The sequence below is a fragment of the Mesoplodon mirus genome (genome assembly GCF_964341445.2).
Source record: "Mesoplodon mirus genome assembly, chromosome: 2".
In the NCBI taxonomy this organism is placed as follows: Eukaryota; Metazoa; Chordata; class Mammalia; order Artiodactyla; family Ziphiidae; genus Mesoplodon; species Mesoplodon mirus.
In genome coordinates, this window is record NC_138977.1 from 214,977,929 (window position 1) to 214,997,631 (window position 19,703).

The following is a 19,703-nucleotide window of genomic DNA, read 5'->3' on the forward strand; positions in this document are numbered from 1 at the left end:
AGTGCACGAGGGTTCCCTTTTCTCCACATCCTCGCCAACACTTGTTATTTGTGTAAAAAGGACACCTCTGCTTTAGATGTAACAGAAAGAAAACAAAACAGTTGTTTTAAGACTTAGCTTCAGGGATGGGGAGGGTGGGAGGGAGGGAGATGCATGAGGGAAGGGATGTGGGAACAGATGTATATGTATGACTGATTCACTTTGTTATAAAGCAGAAACTAATAAAAAAAAAAGACTTAGCTTCAGTCTGGGCCACTTGGGTTAGGACGAAGACAGCATTCTTCAAGGAGAAGACTTTTGTTTCCTCTGGGAAACCCTCCTAATGAGCTTATAAAACGTAGAGACCCTAAGGTAATTTAGACTCCTGATCTGACAATGAGGGAGAAGGAAGTTGGGGTCCCTGGGATGGAGGGGAGCAGGGCCTTTGTAGAGAGAGGAAGCCCTACCAAGATGGTAGCAGATGAGGTTCTGAATAAGTATGAGAAATGGCCCCAATCTGTCCTTTCTGCTCAATTTTTCTGTAAATGTAAAATTGCTCTCAAAATTAAAGTCTATTAATAGACTTTTCCAGTTAATAGAAAGAAGGAAGGAAGGAAAGAAAGAAAGAAAGGAGGGAGGGAGGGAGTGAGGAAGGAAGGAAGGAAGGAAAGAGAAAGCCTGAGAATACTAGGCAGTTGTCTATTCTGTGCTATAACTCCCTCCATTATCCCAGACATTCAGTAAACTCTGCTGAAAACAGCTGCTTTGTGAAGTGGTACTTTGGGAAAAGGAGGAAGAGAAATGGTGTCCAGTATGGGGTGAAGCCATGTGAAAGGCACAGCACTCATAAAGGGGAGACCAAGTACTTGGGAGTGGCAAGAATTTAGAGCGAGAGGGGACCACAAGAAGGTAAACCTCGAGGAATCTCTAGAACTGTGTTGTCCAATACTACAGCTACTAACTGCCTGTGGCTATTGAACGGTTGAAATGTGACTGACTGGTCCAAATTGAGATGCACTGTAAGCTAGTATGAAAAAAAAAGAATGTCAAATATCTCAATAATTTTTATTTTAATTACTTGTTGAAATGATACTATTTTGGGTCTGTAAGGACAAATAAAAAATATATTATGAAAGTTAACTGCACCTGTCCCGTTATACCTTTTTAATATAGCTATTAGAAAATTCAGAATCATGTATGTGGCTTGCATCATGTTTCTACTAGACAACACTACTCTAGAATCTTGGGGAAAAGGCATAAACTTGCTAGAGTATAAGACATGGGGAGCTTAAACACTTTCTTTGGATAGTAAAAACAGGGGTGACCCCAGTAAGTTGGAGACATAAGACAGTAGACTTGACAGGTAAAGTATGGGAAAATACAAATTTACAAGAACCGATGACATTTATTTTAGTAAAATTTTGTTTAAACTGAAAATAATTCCTATGAATGATGTGTTCTCAAAATATGATGTAATTTATAAAAAAATTCAACTTTTCAGGAACATATTGATAGCATGAAACAAAGTACGTATGGTACAACTTTCGAACATAAATAACTTACATTCAGTCCTTCGATTTAAACTAGAAGAAAAGCATGGAAACTTCTACCTCCCGGGGGATAAACGAATGTGTCTTCTAATATCTTGATGTGTTGAACAGTGACCACCCGGAGACTAACACTTTGTACTTTCAACTAGAAATATAAACTACATACAGGGCTGCCCTTGTTTACTTTTTTCTGTTTATTTCATACCAAATCTACTCCTTAAGCCATGTCTCAGGAAATCTATGAGCAAAAAATAAAACAAGGGGCTTCCCTGGTGGCGCAGTGGTTGAGAGTCCGCCTGCCGATGCGAGGGACACGGGTTCATGCCCCGGTCCGGGGAGGGGGGTCCCACATGTCGCGGAGCAGCTGGGCCTGTGAGCCATGGCTGCTGGGCCTGCGCGTCCGGAGCCTTGCTCCGCAACGCGAGAGGCCACAGCAGGGAGAGGCCCACGTACAGCAAAAAAAAAAAAAAAAAAAAAAAATATATATATATATATATATATATATATAAAATGCCTGACCCCAAGTTAGCCAATCTGGATGTAAGCAGAAGTTATATTTTCTTCTGACATGCTACCTAAAACTCTCTAATTCAGTACCTCTGGGTTCTGTATTATGTAGAGATATGGTTATGTGTATACAGAATTGGCAAACTTCAGACCTGGGGTGATTTAAATATCACGTGGTCTAGTCTCTTTCTTTTACAGATGAGGACACAGAGCCACAGAGAGGTCACTTGCCTGAGACCATAGAGCTGCTTTAGCGGCAGGGGCAGGACTTAAGGCACACAGAGTGCGGACACAGTCAGTACCCTGGGTGTGACCCTAATGTTTCCTGATAACCAACTTGGGTCGTCTGAAAACCGGGGACTTATCGTACTTGCTCATAGGGATTTCCAGGAGGATCAAAGACTCTCTCTATATATGATGCGCATTATAGCCTTTGTCATCTCTGTCACGCTCAATGGGAGCAAAACTCATGCCCTTCCTTCCCCTCCACCTTTTTACCCGAGCTATATGCTAGTGCTCTTTTTCCTGAAAAGGTTACACTCAGTGAAAGAAACAGCTGTGGACTCCAGAAAAGCTTTTGCCCGCCGCCTTTGATCATGTATTTGAGGGTCTCTAGGCAGCCCGGAGCTTACTTGAGAGACCCCGGGGACAGCTGGTTAAGATGGCAATGCTGACCCTTTGTAGCCTAAGGGGCTCGGAATGAAACATGGTTTCCAGGAATGAGGGTGGGTACCACGTACAGAGCTCAGAGTACAGCTACAGAGCAGGCTCATGGTCTTGCCCCTCTTCCACCTCATCCAACATCACTGAACCCCAGCCTGAGCTATCCAGACATGCCCTTAGCTCAAGTAACATATTTCTCAAATAAACACACAGAAACTACTCTCTTCTTCCTTGGCCACTTGGCCATGCCCTGGCTCCAGAATAACAGGACAGCACATTGCATACATAGATGCCAAGAGTTGCACACCCAAAAAGGGGGGCTTGTTAACGGAAATCAACCACAAATGGGTCACTTTTTTTTTTTTTTGCGGTACATGGGCCTCTCACTGCCGTGGCCTCTCCCGTTACGGAGCACAGGCTCCGGACGCGCAGGCTCAGCGGCCATGGCTCACAGGCCCAGCCGCTCCGCGGCATGTGGGACCCTCCTGGACCGGGGCACGAACCCGTATCCCCCGCATCGGCAGGCGGACTCTCAACCACTGCGCCACCAGGGAAGCCCTGGGTCTCTTCTTAAATGGGAAGTATTTTCCTGCTTGGAGGCCTTCCAAGTGTTCTTGCTTAATTCTCACTTCTCAACACACACACACACACACACACACGCGCGCACGCACAGAAGCCAGTGCCTTAGCACCCCAATCTTAAAGTTTTCCAGTCCTCCTTTAAAAAATGGCTTTGGGACATGGTTACTTTGAAGTAGGAGTCCCTCATCTCAGGGAAAAAGAAATATAAAGTACAGATAAACAGCAAGGTCCTACAGTATAGCACAGGGAACCACATTCAATAGCCTGTGACAAACCAGAATGGAAAAGAATATGAAAAAGAATATGTAAATATATGTATAACAGAGTCACTTTGCTGTACACTAGAAACTAACACAACATTGTAAATCAACTATACTTCAATAAAATAAAACTTTAAAAAAATTTTTTTTAAAAAGAAATATAAACTTGGGACTTCCGGGGCAGTCCAGTGGTTAAGACTCCATGCTTCCATAGCAGGGGCCACGGGTTTGATCCCTGGTTGGGAAACTAAGACCCCATATGCCGCATGGCACAGCCAAAAAGTAAAACAAAACAAAACAAAACACAAAACTCCATTTTCATTGCTTTTCCACAATTAGTCTCCCCTCCTAGGATCAGGAACCTCAGTGAACACCCAAAGACAGGGTACTGCTGGTCTTGGGGGTGGGGGGAGCTCAGCCTCCCCCTTAAGTTTAATCCATTCCCAAGTTGGAGAAGGTGAGCAATTCCAGGGTCTGGGAGGACATTCATTTATCATTTGGTGAACGGGTGTGGAGTTCAGGGGATGGGGCAGCCTCCAAGGCAAGGCCATGGCACACAGCCAGGAAGCTGGAGGCTCCATACCTTTGCAGGTGAAACATTTGATGTGGAAATGTTTGGTCTGGACCCGAAGCACTTCACCCTTGCACGGCTCCCCACATTTGTGGCAGAGAATGACAGGCTTCTCTGACGGGTGGTGAGGGTCCTGAGGGTGGGCCACTGAAAGAAAAACAACAAAAGATCCATGTGAGTAGAAAGCATTCCTACAAAAGGAGTCACTGTGGGAACACATAAATATACCCAGAATTTTAGTTATCAAATGAGCCACATATTGATTCAATAAGCACCAGTAGAACCTCTGCCCCCATGTCATAATTACGGGGACACACAGATCAATAAGAGAGTTGCGGCTTTAATGGTCCAGTGGGGCAAACACTGGGCTCATCCCTCTGGCAGCCAGAAGTCTTGTCTCTTCCTCCCAAACTTCTCCAGGACTATGTAATCGGGTCATTAAGTATATGATCTTATTTGGTTCAATACTGTGCGGTATGTCCTTATCTTGATTTAGAAAGTGCCTTCCAGCCGGGAGTTCACTGCAGACTGTAAGTTCCTTGACAATGAGGACCGTGTATTAAAGTTCGTATTTTTGTGTTTCTCCCCGTGTTTACTCCCCCTTCTTTCCCCAGCGCCTCTGAACACAGCAGAACACTCGTGCACCAAAGGGGCTCAGTTAGCATGTATTTCCTTCTTAGTTAGCAGGCACTGGCTAGTTCCTAGTCTCCAAAGAGTCATTCCTGATCCTCATTTGGCAACTCAACCCGTTGGAGGTCTATTACGAGCCTCCTACTGTGTGCACAGTTCCTGATACACACACTGCAGGCAGTCCTTTAAAAAAATAAATTAGCAACTATGTGGATTTCTCTCTGAACCTCAGTTTCCTCTCCTGTAAAACAAAGGGAATTGGATCAGCGGATTTCGAAGATCTTTCCAGGCTCTAAAATCATATGATGGGGCTTACAGGGATTATTCTCTCAGTTTTCCAGAGTGTGGCCTTCAGAGAACAGAAGTTATTGTGACTGCCGTGCCCCAGGAATAGGATTACAGGCTCCTCTTACAAAGGACCAAGAGAGTAGGCAGCAAAAGGACACCTGTGACTTGACGCTACCCAAGGAGCTTCATTGAACCTGCAGTGTGTCCAGCCGGAGAATGCAGCAAGGCGTTTTTTGCTATTAAATTCCTTTTCTGATTTGGGTCCTCAGAAGGAGGAACCGTGTGATATACAGAAATGTATTACATAAGTACCTACATGAGCGTGATATGGGATAAGAACAGTGAACCTAAAATTAATCAACCAACACAAAGAACAAAGATGATTTCTTTTTTCAAACGGTAAAACCAGGTTGGACCGGGGGAGGGGGGTGTGGGCAGGTATTGCTGAAATTGAATTTAGAAAGCACCTCACAGCAAGGAGCTCTCTGTATACCACGAGTATAATAGTGCATTGTTTCCCTCAGACCACTGTAATGTTCTCATTTCGCCTGGAAAGAGTTTGAATAAGACAGTCCAATTAATCCATTACTAGTTAAATTCTCAGAAACAAGGTTCTCCTTGTGAGATTTAGACCAGCAGCAGGTATAGTTTCGGGTTAAACTTCTGACCTGAAATCTCTGCACTGGACCCCAAAGTGTTCGGCAAAGGTATGAACATCGTGATACCCCTGCATTTCCTTATCTGCCTGCTGGGATCTCTCTTGGAAACCTGTATTCACAACAGAAGTCAGTACTATCTAAAGGAATTAAGAAGGGGCTTCCTTCCAAGATCTCTAAACAACCACTGACTTTTAAAATGATGTGTAACAAGGCCAAACATCTATTCACCTGGGCATTAAAAGAAAAATTCTCCCTTAACAATATCTGCTTTATGTAAGGTTTTTCGTCTGTCTGTTTCAACTTCCTGCTTCCTATAAGAATGGAGGAAAATAACATTTACTGAGCATCTGTCTGCTAAGTGCCAGGCACGGTGCTAGGTGCTTACATATAAGTCATTCTATTTCATCCTCACCACCCCTCTCTCAGTGACTTGGGGAATACTGTTCCCCCTTGACAGATGAGGAAATCAAGCCTCAGAGAAGCTGAGCAGCCTGCTCAACTAACAGTAAGCGGAGGCTCAAAGATCTACACCCAGGGCTTTCTGACTCCCAAGCTCATGCTCCTCTTGTCTAAATCAGAAATTTAGAAATCAGAAATTATTATAAGTCCAGCAATGATTGTTGTTAAGTCAGGCAATAATTTGTTTAGCCAGGCTCAAGTGCTGTTCTAAAAGCAGCAACTAGGACTTGGTTTATAAAGGCTTATACACTGTGTACAGTAATATACTGCTAGCTGAGCATGGCACCCAGATGGTAGTCTTCAAGGTGGCTCTGCTGACCCCCTATATCAGAACTCCCTGTGCCATGTATTAAATATGCAGATTCCTCAGCCCACTGAACGAGGGGTGTGAGTCAGGGACCTATTATTTTCGTAAGCTCCTCAGGTGATTCTTTTTTTTTTTTTTTTTACATCTTTATTGGAGTATAATTGCTTTATGATGGTGTGTTAGTTTCTGCTTTATAACAAAGTGAATCAGTTATACATATACATATGTTCCCATATCTCTTCCCTCTTGCGTCTCCCTCCCTCCCACCCTCCCTATCCCACCCCTCCAGGTGGTCACAAAGCACCAAGCTGATCTCCCTGTGCTATGCGGCTGCTTCCCACTAGCTATCTACCTTACGTTTGGTAGTGTATATATGTCCATGCCACTCTCTCGCTTTGTCTCAGCTTACCCTTCCCCCTCCCCATATCCTCAAGTCCATTGTGGCACATATATGCAATGGAATATTACTCAGCCATAAAAAGAAACAAAATTGAGCTATTTGTAATGAGGTGGATAGACCTAGAGTCTGTCATACAGAGTGAAGTAAGTCAGAAAGAGGAAGACAAATACCGTATGTTAACACATATATATGGAATTTAAGAAAAAAAATGTCATGAAGAACCTAGGCGTAAGACAGGAATAAAGACTCAGGTGATTCTTATGCATACCACAGTTTAAGAACTATTGTCCCCTTAGAATTCAGACAATACTGTTAAGCAAGTGACAGAGAAGAGTTAGAGTGAAAAAAAGTAACCCACAAGACCATCCACCTCAGAAACAATATTAGAACACAGTGGATCTCTTGATGAGAGGGAGAATGCATTTTTGGATGAGAAATTGCACTGCAGTTTCTCCTGACACTTGCATTTTTTATAGCTAAGCAAGCCAGCTATGCTGAGTAATGATGAGGGAAGGAAAATATCATTTCACTTCTTGGCTCTTCCCTTTGCCCTCAACACAGGTGCCAATGCACATGCTGGCACCAGTCACGAAAGTCAGAACTGGGATCAGCATCTGCATTTTGCAGGCATTTCCCTTTGGAAATATATATTACACTGCGAAATCCTCCATGCCCAGAGATGACCTTTATGTTCACCCAGAGATGAGCAGAGACTACATCACGTTTACTTGCCTTTCCATCATACATCAGCCTAGGCAGACGCTTATCAGAACCACCTACTTGTGAAGAAGTGGGCTCTGCTTGTTGGAGGACAGAATCCAAAGACCAAAAGAGACTCAGTATTTATTTCATCCCAACTCAAATCAGTATAGACAAAAGAATCTCTCCGCTTTTTAAAGATCAATAAGGAGGTTTCTTTTACATAACTTCCTTTGGCAGTTTGGTTAATACCGAATGTATATTCTTTGTCTCAAGCCTACTTTTTTTTTTTTTTTTTTTTTTTTTTTTGCGGTACGTGGGCCTCTCACTGTTGTGGCCTCTCCCGCTGCGGAGCACAGGCTCCGGACGCGCAGGCTCAGCGGCCATGGCTCACGGGTCATGGCTCACGGGTCCAGCCACTCCACGGCATGTGGGATCTTCCCGGACCGGGGCACAAACCCGTGTCCCCTGCATCGGCAGGTGGACTCTCAACCACTGGGCCACCAGGGAAGCCCTCAAGCCTACATTTTTGAAATATGCTGAGCCACTTGCAACATAAACAATGACATTAATTCTGCTCCTCTTATTTGCCAACTAGCTCTGTTGATAATTTTTACTTGATTGCTCCATCCTTCAGAGCCTGGGTGGTCCCTCCATATTCTACTGAGAGGGAAAATGAGGGGCAGAGAGCTTACATTCCTTGTGCCCGAAGTCAGCAGCAAATTATTGGCAGAGGTACACTCAGCACTCGGGCTTCCCAAATTTTTTCTGCTGTACCAAGTAGTCAGTGATTTACCCCGGAATTTGGGCAGACATGGTTAAAATCTTCCATGGCTCATCAGTTTGTTGCTAAAATAAGAATAATACGGGGGCTTCCCTGGTGGTGCAGTGGTTGAGAATCTGCCTGCTAATGCAGGGGACACGGGTCCGAGCCCTGGTCTGGGAGGATCCCACATGCCGCGGAGCAACTAGGCCCGTGAGCCACAAATACTGAGCCTGCGCGTCTGGAGCCTGTGCTCTGCAACAAGAGAGGCCGCGATAGTGAGAGGCCCGCGCACCACGAAGAAGAGTGGCCCCCGCTTGCCACAACTAGAGAGAGCCCTCACACAGAAACGAAGACCCAACACAGCAAAAATAAATAAATTAATTAATAAACGCCTAACCCCAACAACTAAAAAAAAAAAAAAAAGAAGTGGGGAGTTAAGCTCCCCATCACTGAGGGTGGAATGTCATCATAAATTATTTTAAAAAAAAAAGAAGAAGAATACGATGAGAAACCAAAAGCATGGTTGCATATCTCCTGAATAGCGAGGAAATGTATCTGAAGAGCCAAGAATTTATTTGCCTGAAAAGGTAAAGGGATTCGTCCACTGCATAGTATCCAGTTTGGAGGGGTTCTGGAGACTCAGTTAGAACAGGCTATTGCGAGGCTCACTGAGGAGTTTCACACTGCCTTTCACAGTCAAGTAAAGCAGGTGAGCCTCGTCCCTGAGACTCCAGCATAGAACAGAACCAAAGTTCCATTCTGGATGTGTTACTTTGGAAATGCCTATTAGAGATCGCAGGTGATGAGACTGTGTGTGTGTGTGTGGGGGGGGTTGAGATCATTAAAGAAACCTGTTACCTTCAGTGCCCCCAAGCAGAGGACATTAAAGGCTGTAAGAGGAAAGCTGAAAAGATTAGGTGGAGCCCCTCCTGATATTCCAGAACCAGCCTCGTCCTACCCAAGTTCTTTCCTTCTGAGGGACAGACCATGGAACTAGACCAGCAGAATCAGAATAGCTGAGACCGCATATTTGAAATATCTCCTTAGCAGGTGACTATCACAGCCTATGACAACATCCTCAGTATGAGTTATACCTTGCCCCGGGTTATCTGAATTATTCAGAATCTCCCAGGTAATAAATCCCCCTCCCAAGTACGCTTCCCTGTCATTAGCACCGTCACTCCCTTCACCAGCCTTTGAAACCACACAGGCTTGATGGCTTTCAAAGCCCTTCCACCTGCATTATCTCGTGTTACTCTCATGAGAGTCCAACAAGGTAGGAAGAGCAGAAACTGTCAAGCATGTTTTACCAATGGGCAAACTGAGACTCAGAGGAACAAAGTGACTCACCCAAGGTGACACAGCCATGAAACAGGAAGTTGGCAATAAACCAATGCAGCGCTCTTTACACCCAAACGATCCCCTAATCACTGACGCTTGGAGGCTTGCAGTCATCCTGGTCCCACCCTCTCTTTCATCTCCCACGAAATTCTGCTCTAAAAAATAAAGTCTATTAAAATAAAAACAAAATAACTTCCATTCTCTCTCTCAGTCCCAATCCACCAAGTCTAAAGTTCTTGGTCTCATTTCAGAGATCTTCAATCACATGACCCACAATAGCTATCTAGATATTTAAGAAGAAACTACATTGCTGAGTATTTCTCACTGTGCTGAGTGGTTTTGAACTCTGACAGGCCAACCCCAAAGATAAACACTAAAATCCTCTGCTGTCCATTCATATAAATATACAAAGCTCCCTTTAGTGAGGCCTCCTGACCACTTCCAGGTCAGTCATCTGAAGCTTCTCTGAAGCTCTCACTGTAGCTTATATTAATAAAATATTTCATTCTCCTCCAAGTCCTAAAGCACTAAATACCTGCACTGTCACCCAGCACTTAATTTTCTCTTGTTTTGTGTTTATTTTGCTTTTGTTTCACAGTGCATCAATCCTGACCCTACAAAACTGCAAGCTCAATGGTCAGTTCCTCCAGGTTTCTGGGATACTTCTGATTTCAAATAATCTGAGTTGTTCTCTCTGTACTTCTCAGTTCAATGATTGGATCAGGGAAAATACAGTTACCATCCAATACCACTATTGGAGCATCTCCCATATGAAGCTACAGATTCTTGAACTTATGACATCTCAATATGTAACTCTGTAACACCATTCTATTATTGTAACAAGTATAATTTATTGAGCACTTACTATGTTCTAGGCCCTGTGTTAACTGATTTACACTCGCAATCACAGATAATCATCACAACTGCCTTTCGGGGGTGTTGTCTTATTATTCCTGTTGTGCAGAAAAAGACACCAAGGCTAGGAGTCAAATACCTTGTTCAAGACTTATTTATGAAACAGAAACAGACTCAAAGACTTAGAGAATGAACTTATGGTTATCAGGTGGGAAGGGTGGGGGGAAGGGATAGTTAGAGAGTTTGGGATTGACATGTACACACTGCTATATTTAAAATGGATAACCAACAAGGACCTAATATATAACACAGGGAACTCTGCTCGATATTATGTAACAAATGGGAAAAGAGTTTGAAAAAGAACAGATACATGTATATATATATCACTGAATCACTTTGCTGTACACCTGAAACTATCACAACATTGTTAATCAACTATACTCCAATATAAAATAAAAAGTTAAAAAAATAAAGATTACACAACTAGGAAGTCGTCTGACTACAAAGCCCACACTCAGAAGCACTGGGTAGGGGATTTCCACAGGAAAGTATTATGCAGCATAGAAGGAAACCAAGCTAGTGCAATGTACTAAATTCTGATTACACAGCTCAGAAGCAGTGAACACCCAGCTGCATCACAGTCCCAAAGGTAACACCTGCTAGTAAATAAGCAGATGGGAAATAACACTTCAAATATAAAAGAAGTTATTCCAGGCTGCGGCAATTTATGGGGAAAGAACACTTACAGGGGAAGGGTAATAGAGCAAGGGGATGCATCCAGCCTCCACCCTGAGCAGAGGCCGGGGTTAGAAAACTGTCTGGTTAGGACTGGTCTGGATTTGCAATCACAAAATGATTTTCTGCCGGTAAGTTTGGTTTCTGTCTAAAGACAGGAATCCTATTATCCTGGGAGTCTACACTTCAGAGAGACTGCTTCACTACTGAGAGAGCTTTCTATGCTTCTACCCCGTTAGTTCCCATTTCATTGTAAACACACATCACAGAGATGTGTTCTCCCGCCCTTGCACTGCTTCTCTCCACCTCCTCCTCCCCCTTTTTTTTTTTTTTTTTTTTTTTTTTTTTTTTTTTGTTATACGTGCGCCTCTCACTGTTGCGGCCTCTCCCGTTGCGGAGCACAGGCTCCGGACACGCAGGCTCAGCGGCCGTGGCTCACGGGCCCAGCTGCTCCGCGGCATGTGGGATCTTCCCGGACCGGGGCATGAACCCATGTCCCCTGCATCGGCAGGCGGACTCTCAACCACTGCGCCACCAGGGAAGCCCTCCTCCTCCCTTTCTTTATGCTCGAATGGTACTAGTATTGAGCCTAGGAATCGAGCAACTCAGGTGTTTAAATAAATGCACAGAGTGCTTAATTTGCAGTTTACCTAAAAGTCCGTTTCCTCCTGTGGCAAGTGGTAGTTACGGAAAGCTACCCACTGTTACCATGTCCAAAATGACCCTTCTCTTGAATTGGCTTCCATGACCTAATATCCTTATACCATGTTAGTCTGGTGGTCAGGATTACTGCTCGGCACAAAGCACACGGCCGCCTTGGCACAAACACTCCCAGCGGGCAGTAGGACGGCTCTGTTCTAGCGTCCGGCCACTGGTGGCTTTCCGCTTGTAACAGATCCCAATACCTGACTTGCCTTTTCTGAGGCAACGCAGTCTGTCTCTGCTATTCCTCCAAATATAAAAGACACCGTCACCAATGGGTCAGCTGGGATCCTGATTATAGCAACAGCCCAGGCTTTAATCCAGTTAATCTGATTCCCCCAAGGCAAAGAGGTACTAGGATTATAATAATTCAGCCAGGAAATTTCCTCCGTGTAAATCATATGATGCTCTTGCCCTGCTGTGCGTGCTACACCGGCCTTCTGCGTAGGAAGGTTAATCTTAGAACGGGATTTACCAGCAGTTCGGTGTCTTCTCCTCCTGCTTCTAAAAGAGTGTCTCCCTTGACACACCGTTTGGTTGAGATGACTCACTGAGACCACTCCCTTCTTTGGCCTCCCCTAGCCCTTCTCTGACAGCACGTAGTCATTTAACTTTGGAGCACAGTCACTGGTAGAAAGCCACACCGCTGCCCCCGAACAGTAACTCGAAAGGACCCTGCAGGAGACCTGACTCCTAGCCCTGCCTCTCCTGACACGAGCCTCCACTTCCCCGAGACCATACAGAAGGGCTAAGAGGGGCTTCCCTGGCGGCGCGGTGGTTAAGAATCTGCCTGCCAATGCAGGGGACATGGGTTCGAGCCCTGGTGCGGGAATATCCCACATGCCGCGGAGCAGCTAAGCCCGTGCGCCACAACTACTGAGCCCGTGTGCCGCAACTACTGAAGCCCACGTGCCTAAAGCCTGTGCTCCACAACGAGAGAAGCCACCACAATGAGAAGCCCGTGCACCGCAACTGGAGAAAAGCCTGTGTGCAGCAACGAAGACCAAACACAGCCAAAAATAAATAATAAATAAATTTATTTAAAAAAAAAAAAGGAAGGGCTAAGAATGCCTCACAGGTTGAAGTGGGGACAACATGAGGTCATCTCCTCGTGGGCGAGCGCCCACAGCACCGGCCTGGCACACAGATGCCCGAGTCATCTGAATGTTGGGAAAGGCTGTCACTAGCCCTGATGAGCAGGAATTTCTCAAGTTTAACAACAATACCTTCTGAAATGTGATACAGCCTTTGAAAGTCACCCAGGGATCTCAAATTGTCCCTGCCCCAGCAATTCGACTTAGAAATGGATCAAGTCAAACACTTGGGCTGTGGCTGCAGCCTGAACCCTGCTGGCAGACCACCAAGAGAGAGGGTCACAGTCTAACAGCATTTAGGCCTAGGGTCCTGGGATGGGGTTTCACTCAGGCCTGGTGGCACCACCATTGCCTTCTCCCCACTAATTCCAAATCCAGACACATGAGAGGGGTTTAAAAAAAACAAAAAACCGGGCCTCCCTGGTGGCGCAGTGGTTGAGAGTCCGCCTGCCGATGCAGGGGATACGGGTTCGTGCCCCGGTCTGGGAGGATCCCATATGCCGCGGAGCGGCTGGGCCCGTGAGCCATGGCCGCTGGGCCTGCGCATCCGGAGCCTGTGCTCCGCAACGGGGGAGGCCACAACAGTGAGAGGCCCGCATACCGCAAAAAAAAAAAAAAAAAAAAAAAAAAAAACAAACCAAGATGTTAATTGTAGTGTCCTTGTGAGGTACACACTGAAGTCTGCTAACAGCACAGGAAGCTTCCCAGCTGCCTTTAACTTTTTTTTTTTTTTGCTTCTACTTACTGCCCAGGACACACTGGGAATTACTAACTAGTTAAAAATAGCACTTAAGACAAACTAATGAAAATTGTTAATATGTGTATGGTACTTCACAATTTACAAAAGGTGTTCAAATATAATATCTCCCTTGATCCCATCAACCTCAGATCTACCTCACTGAGCATTAGCAATGTTAAGGACCTTCCCCCCAAGAGTGGTGAGCTGGTAGGGCTCTTGCCTGCTGCAGAGAGCTGGCCTTGCACAGCTCTGCCCAACTGGGCGCTCAGTGACTTCACCTTAGTAGCCTGAAATCGGTCACGGGGCGGGTATTTACACCACGGAAACTGGCAAACTTTACCAATCAGGGCTTTGCCCTGTGCCCGCTCCCAGAGACGGTTGTGACACATTTTCTAGCACACCACTGTGCCCGAGGTCACCTGCTGGTAAACAGCAACATGAGGCTTTTAATTCAGCTGGTAGTAAATTTCGGAAACGAGACTTTGAACCCTTTCTGAAGTGGCCCTCCCACTCGCACTCTGTGAATAAACACGCACAGTCACCTTCCCCTGGGTCTCTCCAGCGACCGCAGGCCTATGGGGAAGATGAAAGCAAAGGACTTGAGTTCACAGTCTTCAACGTGCAGAATCAGACATGATCTTACAAACGCTGGAACTACACTTTAGGTATTTCAGCTCCTTTCAGAACTTCAGTTCTGGCTTGTTCAGGCTTTCCGTATGACATAACTGTGCCCCGTGTTACCTCTGCAAGAAAAGGCAAGCACACATCATCTATACTTGTCACCTTGCCAGTTATTTTCCTAGTCATCCGGGCGACAGACAGCCTGACCCTGGGTGGTTCGATCGTTCTCTCATTTAACTTCAGGGATTCATCTGCTGGAGTGGGGGAAAAGAGATTATTTCCTAAAGTTTAGCAAAGTTCAGACTTAGTGAAGTCTATCACTGGAAAAGAAAAAATATGTTTCAAGTTCAACATGCGACCGGTGGGGGAAGCAGACAGAGACATTACATAAATGTCTCCATTAAAACTCCTAAAGGCAACCTTCCAACGCTTGGGAAATAACTTCTTACCAACAAGAGTCAACAAATACTGACCACATAAGAGCTGCTGTGTGTCCTGTGTTGTTCCAGGCCCTATGGGGAACTCTGGAGACAGACCTCCCGTGCCCTACCCAGTTCTGTGCACAGCACACAGGAGGCTCTCCCTGGGGAGGTGGTCAGTGCTGAGAGAAAACCACTAGGGAGCTGTCCTGGGAGGTTGAAGACTGTAGGAGAGGCACAGACGATAGGCTAGGACTTCTGCAGGGAGAAGCATGCAGTAGGTTGGGATGAATAGCTGTAGAAAGTTCCAGGGAGGAAGGCATGGGATTTGAGACCGTGGTATGGGAAGAATGTAAATGGTGACAAGGGAAGGACAGTTCCGGGAGCAGGGACAGCGTGAGGCAGGGCCTGGAGGCGGGAGAGCTACGGTCAGTCGGGCAGCCCTCGGACCCAGACGCTTCTGGGCAAGAACAACACAAGGCGAAAGCGGCAGCGTTTCTCCCGTGACACTTGTGTAAGTCCCAGATCCTGCCCTCAAAGAGTTTACACTTTTATGAGGGTAGGTTAGATGGAAGGAGGTGGAGGAAAGGATAAACAGACAGATAAGGAGATAGAGAGAGAGATGGAGAGAGAGAAAGAGAGAGAAGGAATATGAATGGGAATAAAAGGTACAGAGTAAATCGTGTGCTGAAGTAAAAGTGTAAAATGAGGAGAGAGAAACTAAAAAAATTTTCAAGAAGGAAGCATCCTTCCAGCTGGGCCTTTAAGGCAGGGTAGGAGGGCAGGATTTGAGTAGGAAGGAAGAGGAAGGCATCTTAGATGATGGAGGGGTGGGATGGGGTATATCTGGGGACCGTCAGGACACCTGGTTTGGCTGAAGCACACAGTGCGCAAAGGGCAACATGGAATAGAAGACAGTGAACAAAGTTTGACCTGCGCATCCTTGAAGGACAAGCTAAGGCACAGACTCTGAAGGTTCCTTATCTCCCCCAGGTGGAGGTCTTGAGATGAGTGATATAATCAGAGTATAGTTGGCCTATTTCTTAGTAGCTGAGTTAGGACTGTTTTTCAGCTCACAGTGCAGGCAAATTGGGAGCCACGCACTATGACATGATGGCTTTCAGCGAGGGGTCCCCTCCAGTGGTGAGATGGTCACAGTCCTGATTCTGGTCAGACAGATCTGGTGCGAATCTGGGCTCCACTCCTCTTAGCTCTGTGATCATGAAACAAGTTACTTTTCTTCCCTAAGCCTCAATTTCCTATTCTGTAAAATGGGGATAAAACCTATTCTGACACTTACAAGGATAAATGTATGTAAGGTGCTCAGCACTTTTCCTGACAGATAATGAGTGTTCACCAAATGGAAGCCATGATGGTTCCCATGGTGTTTCAGTGTGGGGATACGGTGAACTGTAGTTTAAGGTCCTTGATCACAAATAAATGACCACGTGCTCCGCCTGAAACACAAATACGTTGAATTTCCAGCTCTGCTGTCTTCTGTGACTTTTAGCAATGGACACCTACTCTTCTGCTGGGTAACACCCAGTGAATGTTCAGTGCACCCAATGAATCTTACAGTTTTCCGTGTCATCATTTCAGTTTAACCCGTAAGGCTCTAAAGAGCAGATTTTGTTTTATCAGCATATAGTTCACACGTCCTAACATTTACCCATTTAAAGTGTACAATTCAATGTTTTTAGGTATATTCACAGAATTGTGTGACCATCACCACAAGTAGTAATTCTGGTATTTTTTACATTTTTTATCACCCCCAAAAGAGACCCCATACCCATGAGCAGTCACGCCCCCATCCCTCCCCTGCTCAGCCCTGGGCAACCACTAATCTATTTTCTGTCTCTATCGATTTTAAGTAGCAGGTTTGACTAGTGTCCGTTAGTCTCAGCTTCTCAACATCCGCAGAGCAATCAGAAGGAACAACTGTATACACACACATGGGGATTTCCCTCTACACATCTCACACCTTACTAATGCATGGAATCCTCCCCACTAAGGTGTATATTTGTTTTTCACCAACACATCCCAACCTGACAGATGTCCTCATTATCACTTCGTTTCTGCTGCCCTCGTGAAAAAGAGCCCATCAGAAGAAAAAAAAAAAACCGGATGAGACACCATCAGACCCAGTTCACATCTCATGTGGGAGGTTTCACAAACACGACTTGCCTAGAGGTATGTCAATGCTGGAGATGTGCCAGAAAATTAGAAACAAGAGGATATGCCTCTGAGTAATTGGCCCCTCAACAAGTAGGGTGCTAGGAGGGGTTTAGGGGGCACTTGGGAAGAATGCACAGGGTCTGTCTTCAAATAGTGTGGGCTTTTGACTCATGTTCAATCCCTTTGCTACAGAGCAACCAGAATGATCTTTTAAGGGCATTGAGTAGATCATACCACCAACTAAGGCCTCTAAGTAGCTTCTGCCACATTATCCAAGGCACCCTATGGGAGCCCACGGAGCCTGCCCACCTCCCTGGTCTGTTCTCATGTCCTCTCCACCTCGCTCCCAAGCTCCAGTTCCTGATGCGTCAAGATCTCCACATGCCCCTTCCCTTCCAGAGGGCTCATCCCCCTGGTATTTGCAAGGCTGGCTCCTCCTCTTCTGGTCTCACCCGAAAGCAGCTCTCACATCTACCCTCTGAGAGCTCTTCAGGGACCACCCAAGTCAACTCAGGTTCCCTGCTTCCCTGCTACCCCCATCTCTGTTTGCTTGCTTTATACTTACCACAATCGAAACATTCTGTTTCCTTCTTTTCTGTCTTCTTCACTACAAGGTTACTGCCACTGTATTCCCAGGGTCTAGCACAGTTCCTGGCACAAGGTCTATGCTCTGTAGATGTATGTTCAGCGTGTTCATTCACTTAACACTAGCCTGATTTTCTGTCTCTTTTCCACAGAAACAGCCTTTGGGTGAAACTGAAAGTTGGTTAAATGCCTTGGGGTCACCAATCGGATGTTATCAATTAGGTAATGTTGATGATGTCAATAAACTCAACTAATGACATAATGAGTAACACTTGCTTAAATTTCTGACTCAGAAAAAAACAAAAGCTGAAGGAATGAGCTTACTGGTGGACCAGTTTCAAATCAACTCTGGCTAAGCTTCTCTCTGACTGAGAACCACACAAAGGAGTACCACTTCCAGTTGAACTGACCTGGGGCCAGGAGCAGAGGTGGCACCAGAGCCTTGGAAAATGGAAACGCAGTGTTCCCAGAGCAGGACGTCACATGATGATGGGGAGGAACCAGCAGGGGCTGCTGCAGCGTGGGCGGGCAGTTTCCTCGGCAAGAATCCTGGGCACACCTGGCTTCCGGCCTCAAACATTTTTTTTTTTTTTTTGCGGTACACAAGCCTCCCACCGCTGCGGCCTCTCCCGTTGCGGAGCACAGGCTCCGGACGCGCAGGCCCAGCGGCCGTGGCTCACGGGCCCAGCCGCTCCGCAGCACGTGGGATCCTCCCGGACGGGGGCACGAACCCGTGTCCCCTGCATCGGCAGGCGGACTCTCAACCACTGCGCCACCAGGGAAGCCCCGGCCTCGAACATTTTAAAACAACCATTCTTATAAGGTCCACATGTTCCTGCACCAAATCATTATCAGCCATCTCATTTCATTCCACAGCAGAAAGATGAACTAGTATCATCAGCTTGCTTGCCCAGGGGACATGGGTTTCAAGAACCCAGCCAGTAGAGCTCCTTGGTGACGTTCTATCACAGGACAGTAGGAACGACTGGCCACAGGAAACCACTCGCGTGGTCCCGGAGCAGGGTGGCATGACAAAAGTTTCCAAGGCTTTGCTGTGCTTGAGGTGAACTGGGAAGACACTGGCCAGCAGAAATGGGTGGCTTCTTAACTCACCTGTCTAGCTCTGTTTACCTGCCCGGGTGCTGAAACTAATCTGATCACTGAACTCCATCCCAGTGAAAACGCTGTCCCACCAATTTTACTCAGTCCAGAGGTACAGTGAAAACAATAGGGGCAAAAGCAAACAATTACTGAGCTCTTGCTAGGTTATTTCAAATGTCTTATAGTATTGATTCAACCCTCACAACAACCCTGTGAAGTTGGTACAACTGATATCCTTATTTTCTGATGAGGAAACCGAGGCACAGGCGGGGTTAAGTGACTTGCCTGAGGTCGCACAATTAGTAACAGTGGAGCTGGGATTTTCACCCAGGCAGTCTGGCTGCAAAGCTCCCGCTCATAAATGCTACTCGTTTCCAGGCAAACCTGTAACATCCCGAAGGCTTTGGGGATAATCATACAAAGTTAGCAAGGTAAATGGAACAACTGTACCACAAGGTACAAATGAGAAAGAGATGAACACATACAGGGAAGGGTTTCACAAGTTCAGGCTCCGAACATGTCCCTCCTGAAAATCCCAGCCGAAGGCAGTTTGACTGCCTCTCCATCCAGCTACAAATTTAATTATTCTCACCACCTATATTTTCGTTTTATTTTCTCTGCAAGGGATCTTGGGTCATTCCCTTTGGCTCTGGGTCTTGCACGTACCCTGCTATTTAAATAAACTTTACAGATCAACAGACGTTTGAGCAACGTTTTTGAGCCTTTTATACAAGTTATGTCATTGAAATGAATCCTGACAATAAAGATATGAAGAGGGTAGTACGGGTTTTCTCCCATATGTTTTAATTTTTATCAAAGTTTAAGAAACTAAAAAGGCTTCTATGCATAAAAACCACATATACTGGGCTTCCCTGGTGGCGCAGTGGTTGAGAGTCCGCCTGCCGATGTAGGGGACACGGGTTCGTGCCCCGGTCCGGGAGGATCTCACATGCCGCGGAGCGGCTGGACCCGTGAGCCACGACCGCTGAGCCTGTGCGTCTGGAGCCTGTGCTCCGC

At 45.9% G+C, this 19,703-nt stretch overlaps 1 protein-coding gene across 1 annotated transcript in view; it reads right to left on the bottom strand.

The window, feature by feature from the left end:
• ABLIM1 (actin binding LIM protein 1) overlaps positions 1-19,703 on the bottom strand; it is a 189,514-nt gene that overhangs the window by 158,157 nt on the left and 11,654 nt on the right. The window contains exon 2 of the mRNA XM_082637748.1: positions 4,124-4,258. Within this exon, the coding sequence (XP_082493874.1) occupies positions 4,124-4,258 (135 nt within the window). The remainder of the gene's footprint in view (positions 1-4,123; positions 4,259-19,703) is intronic.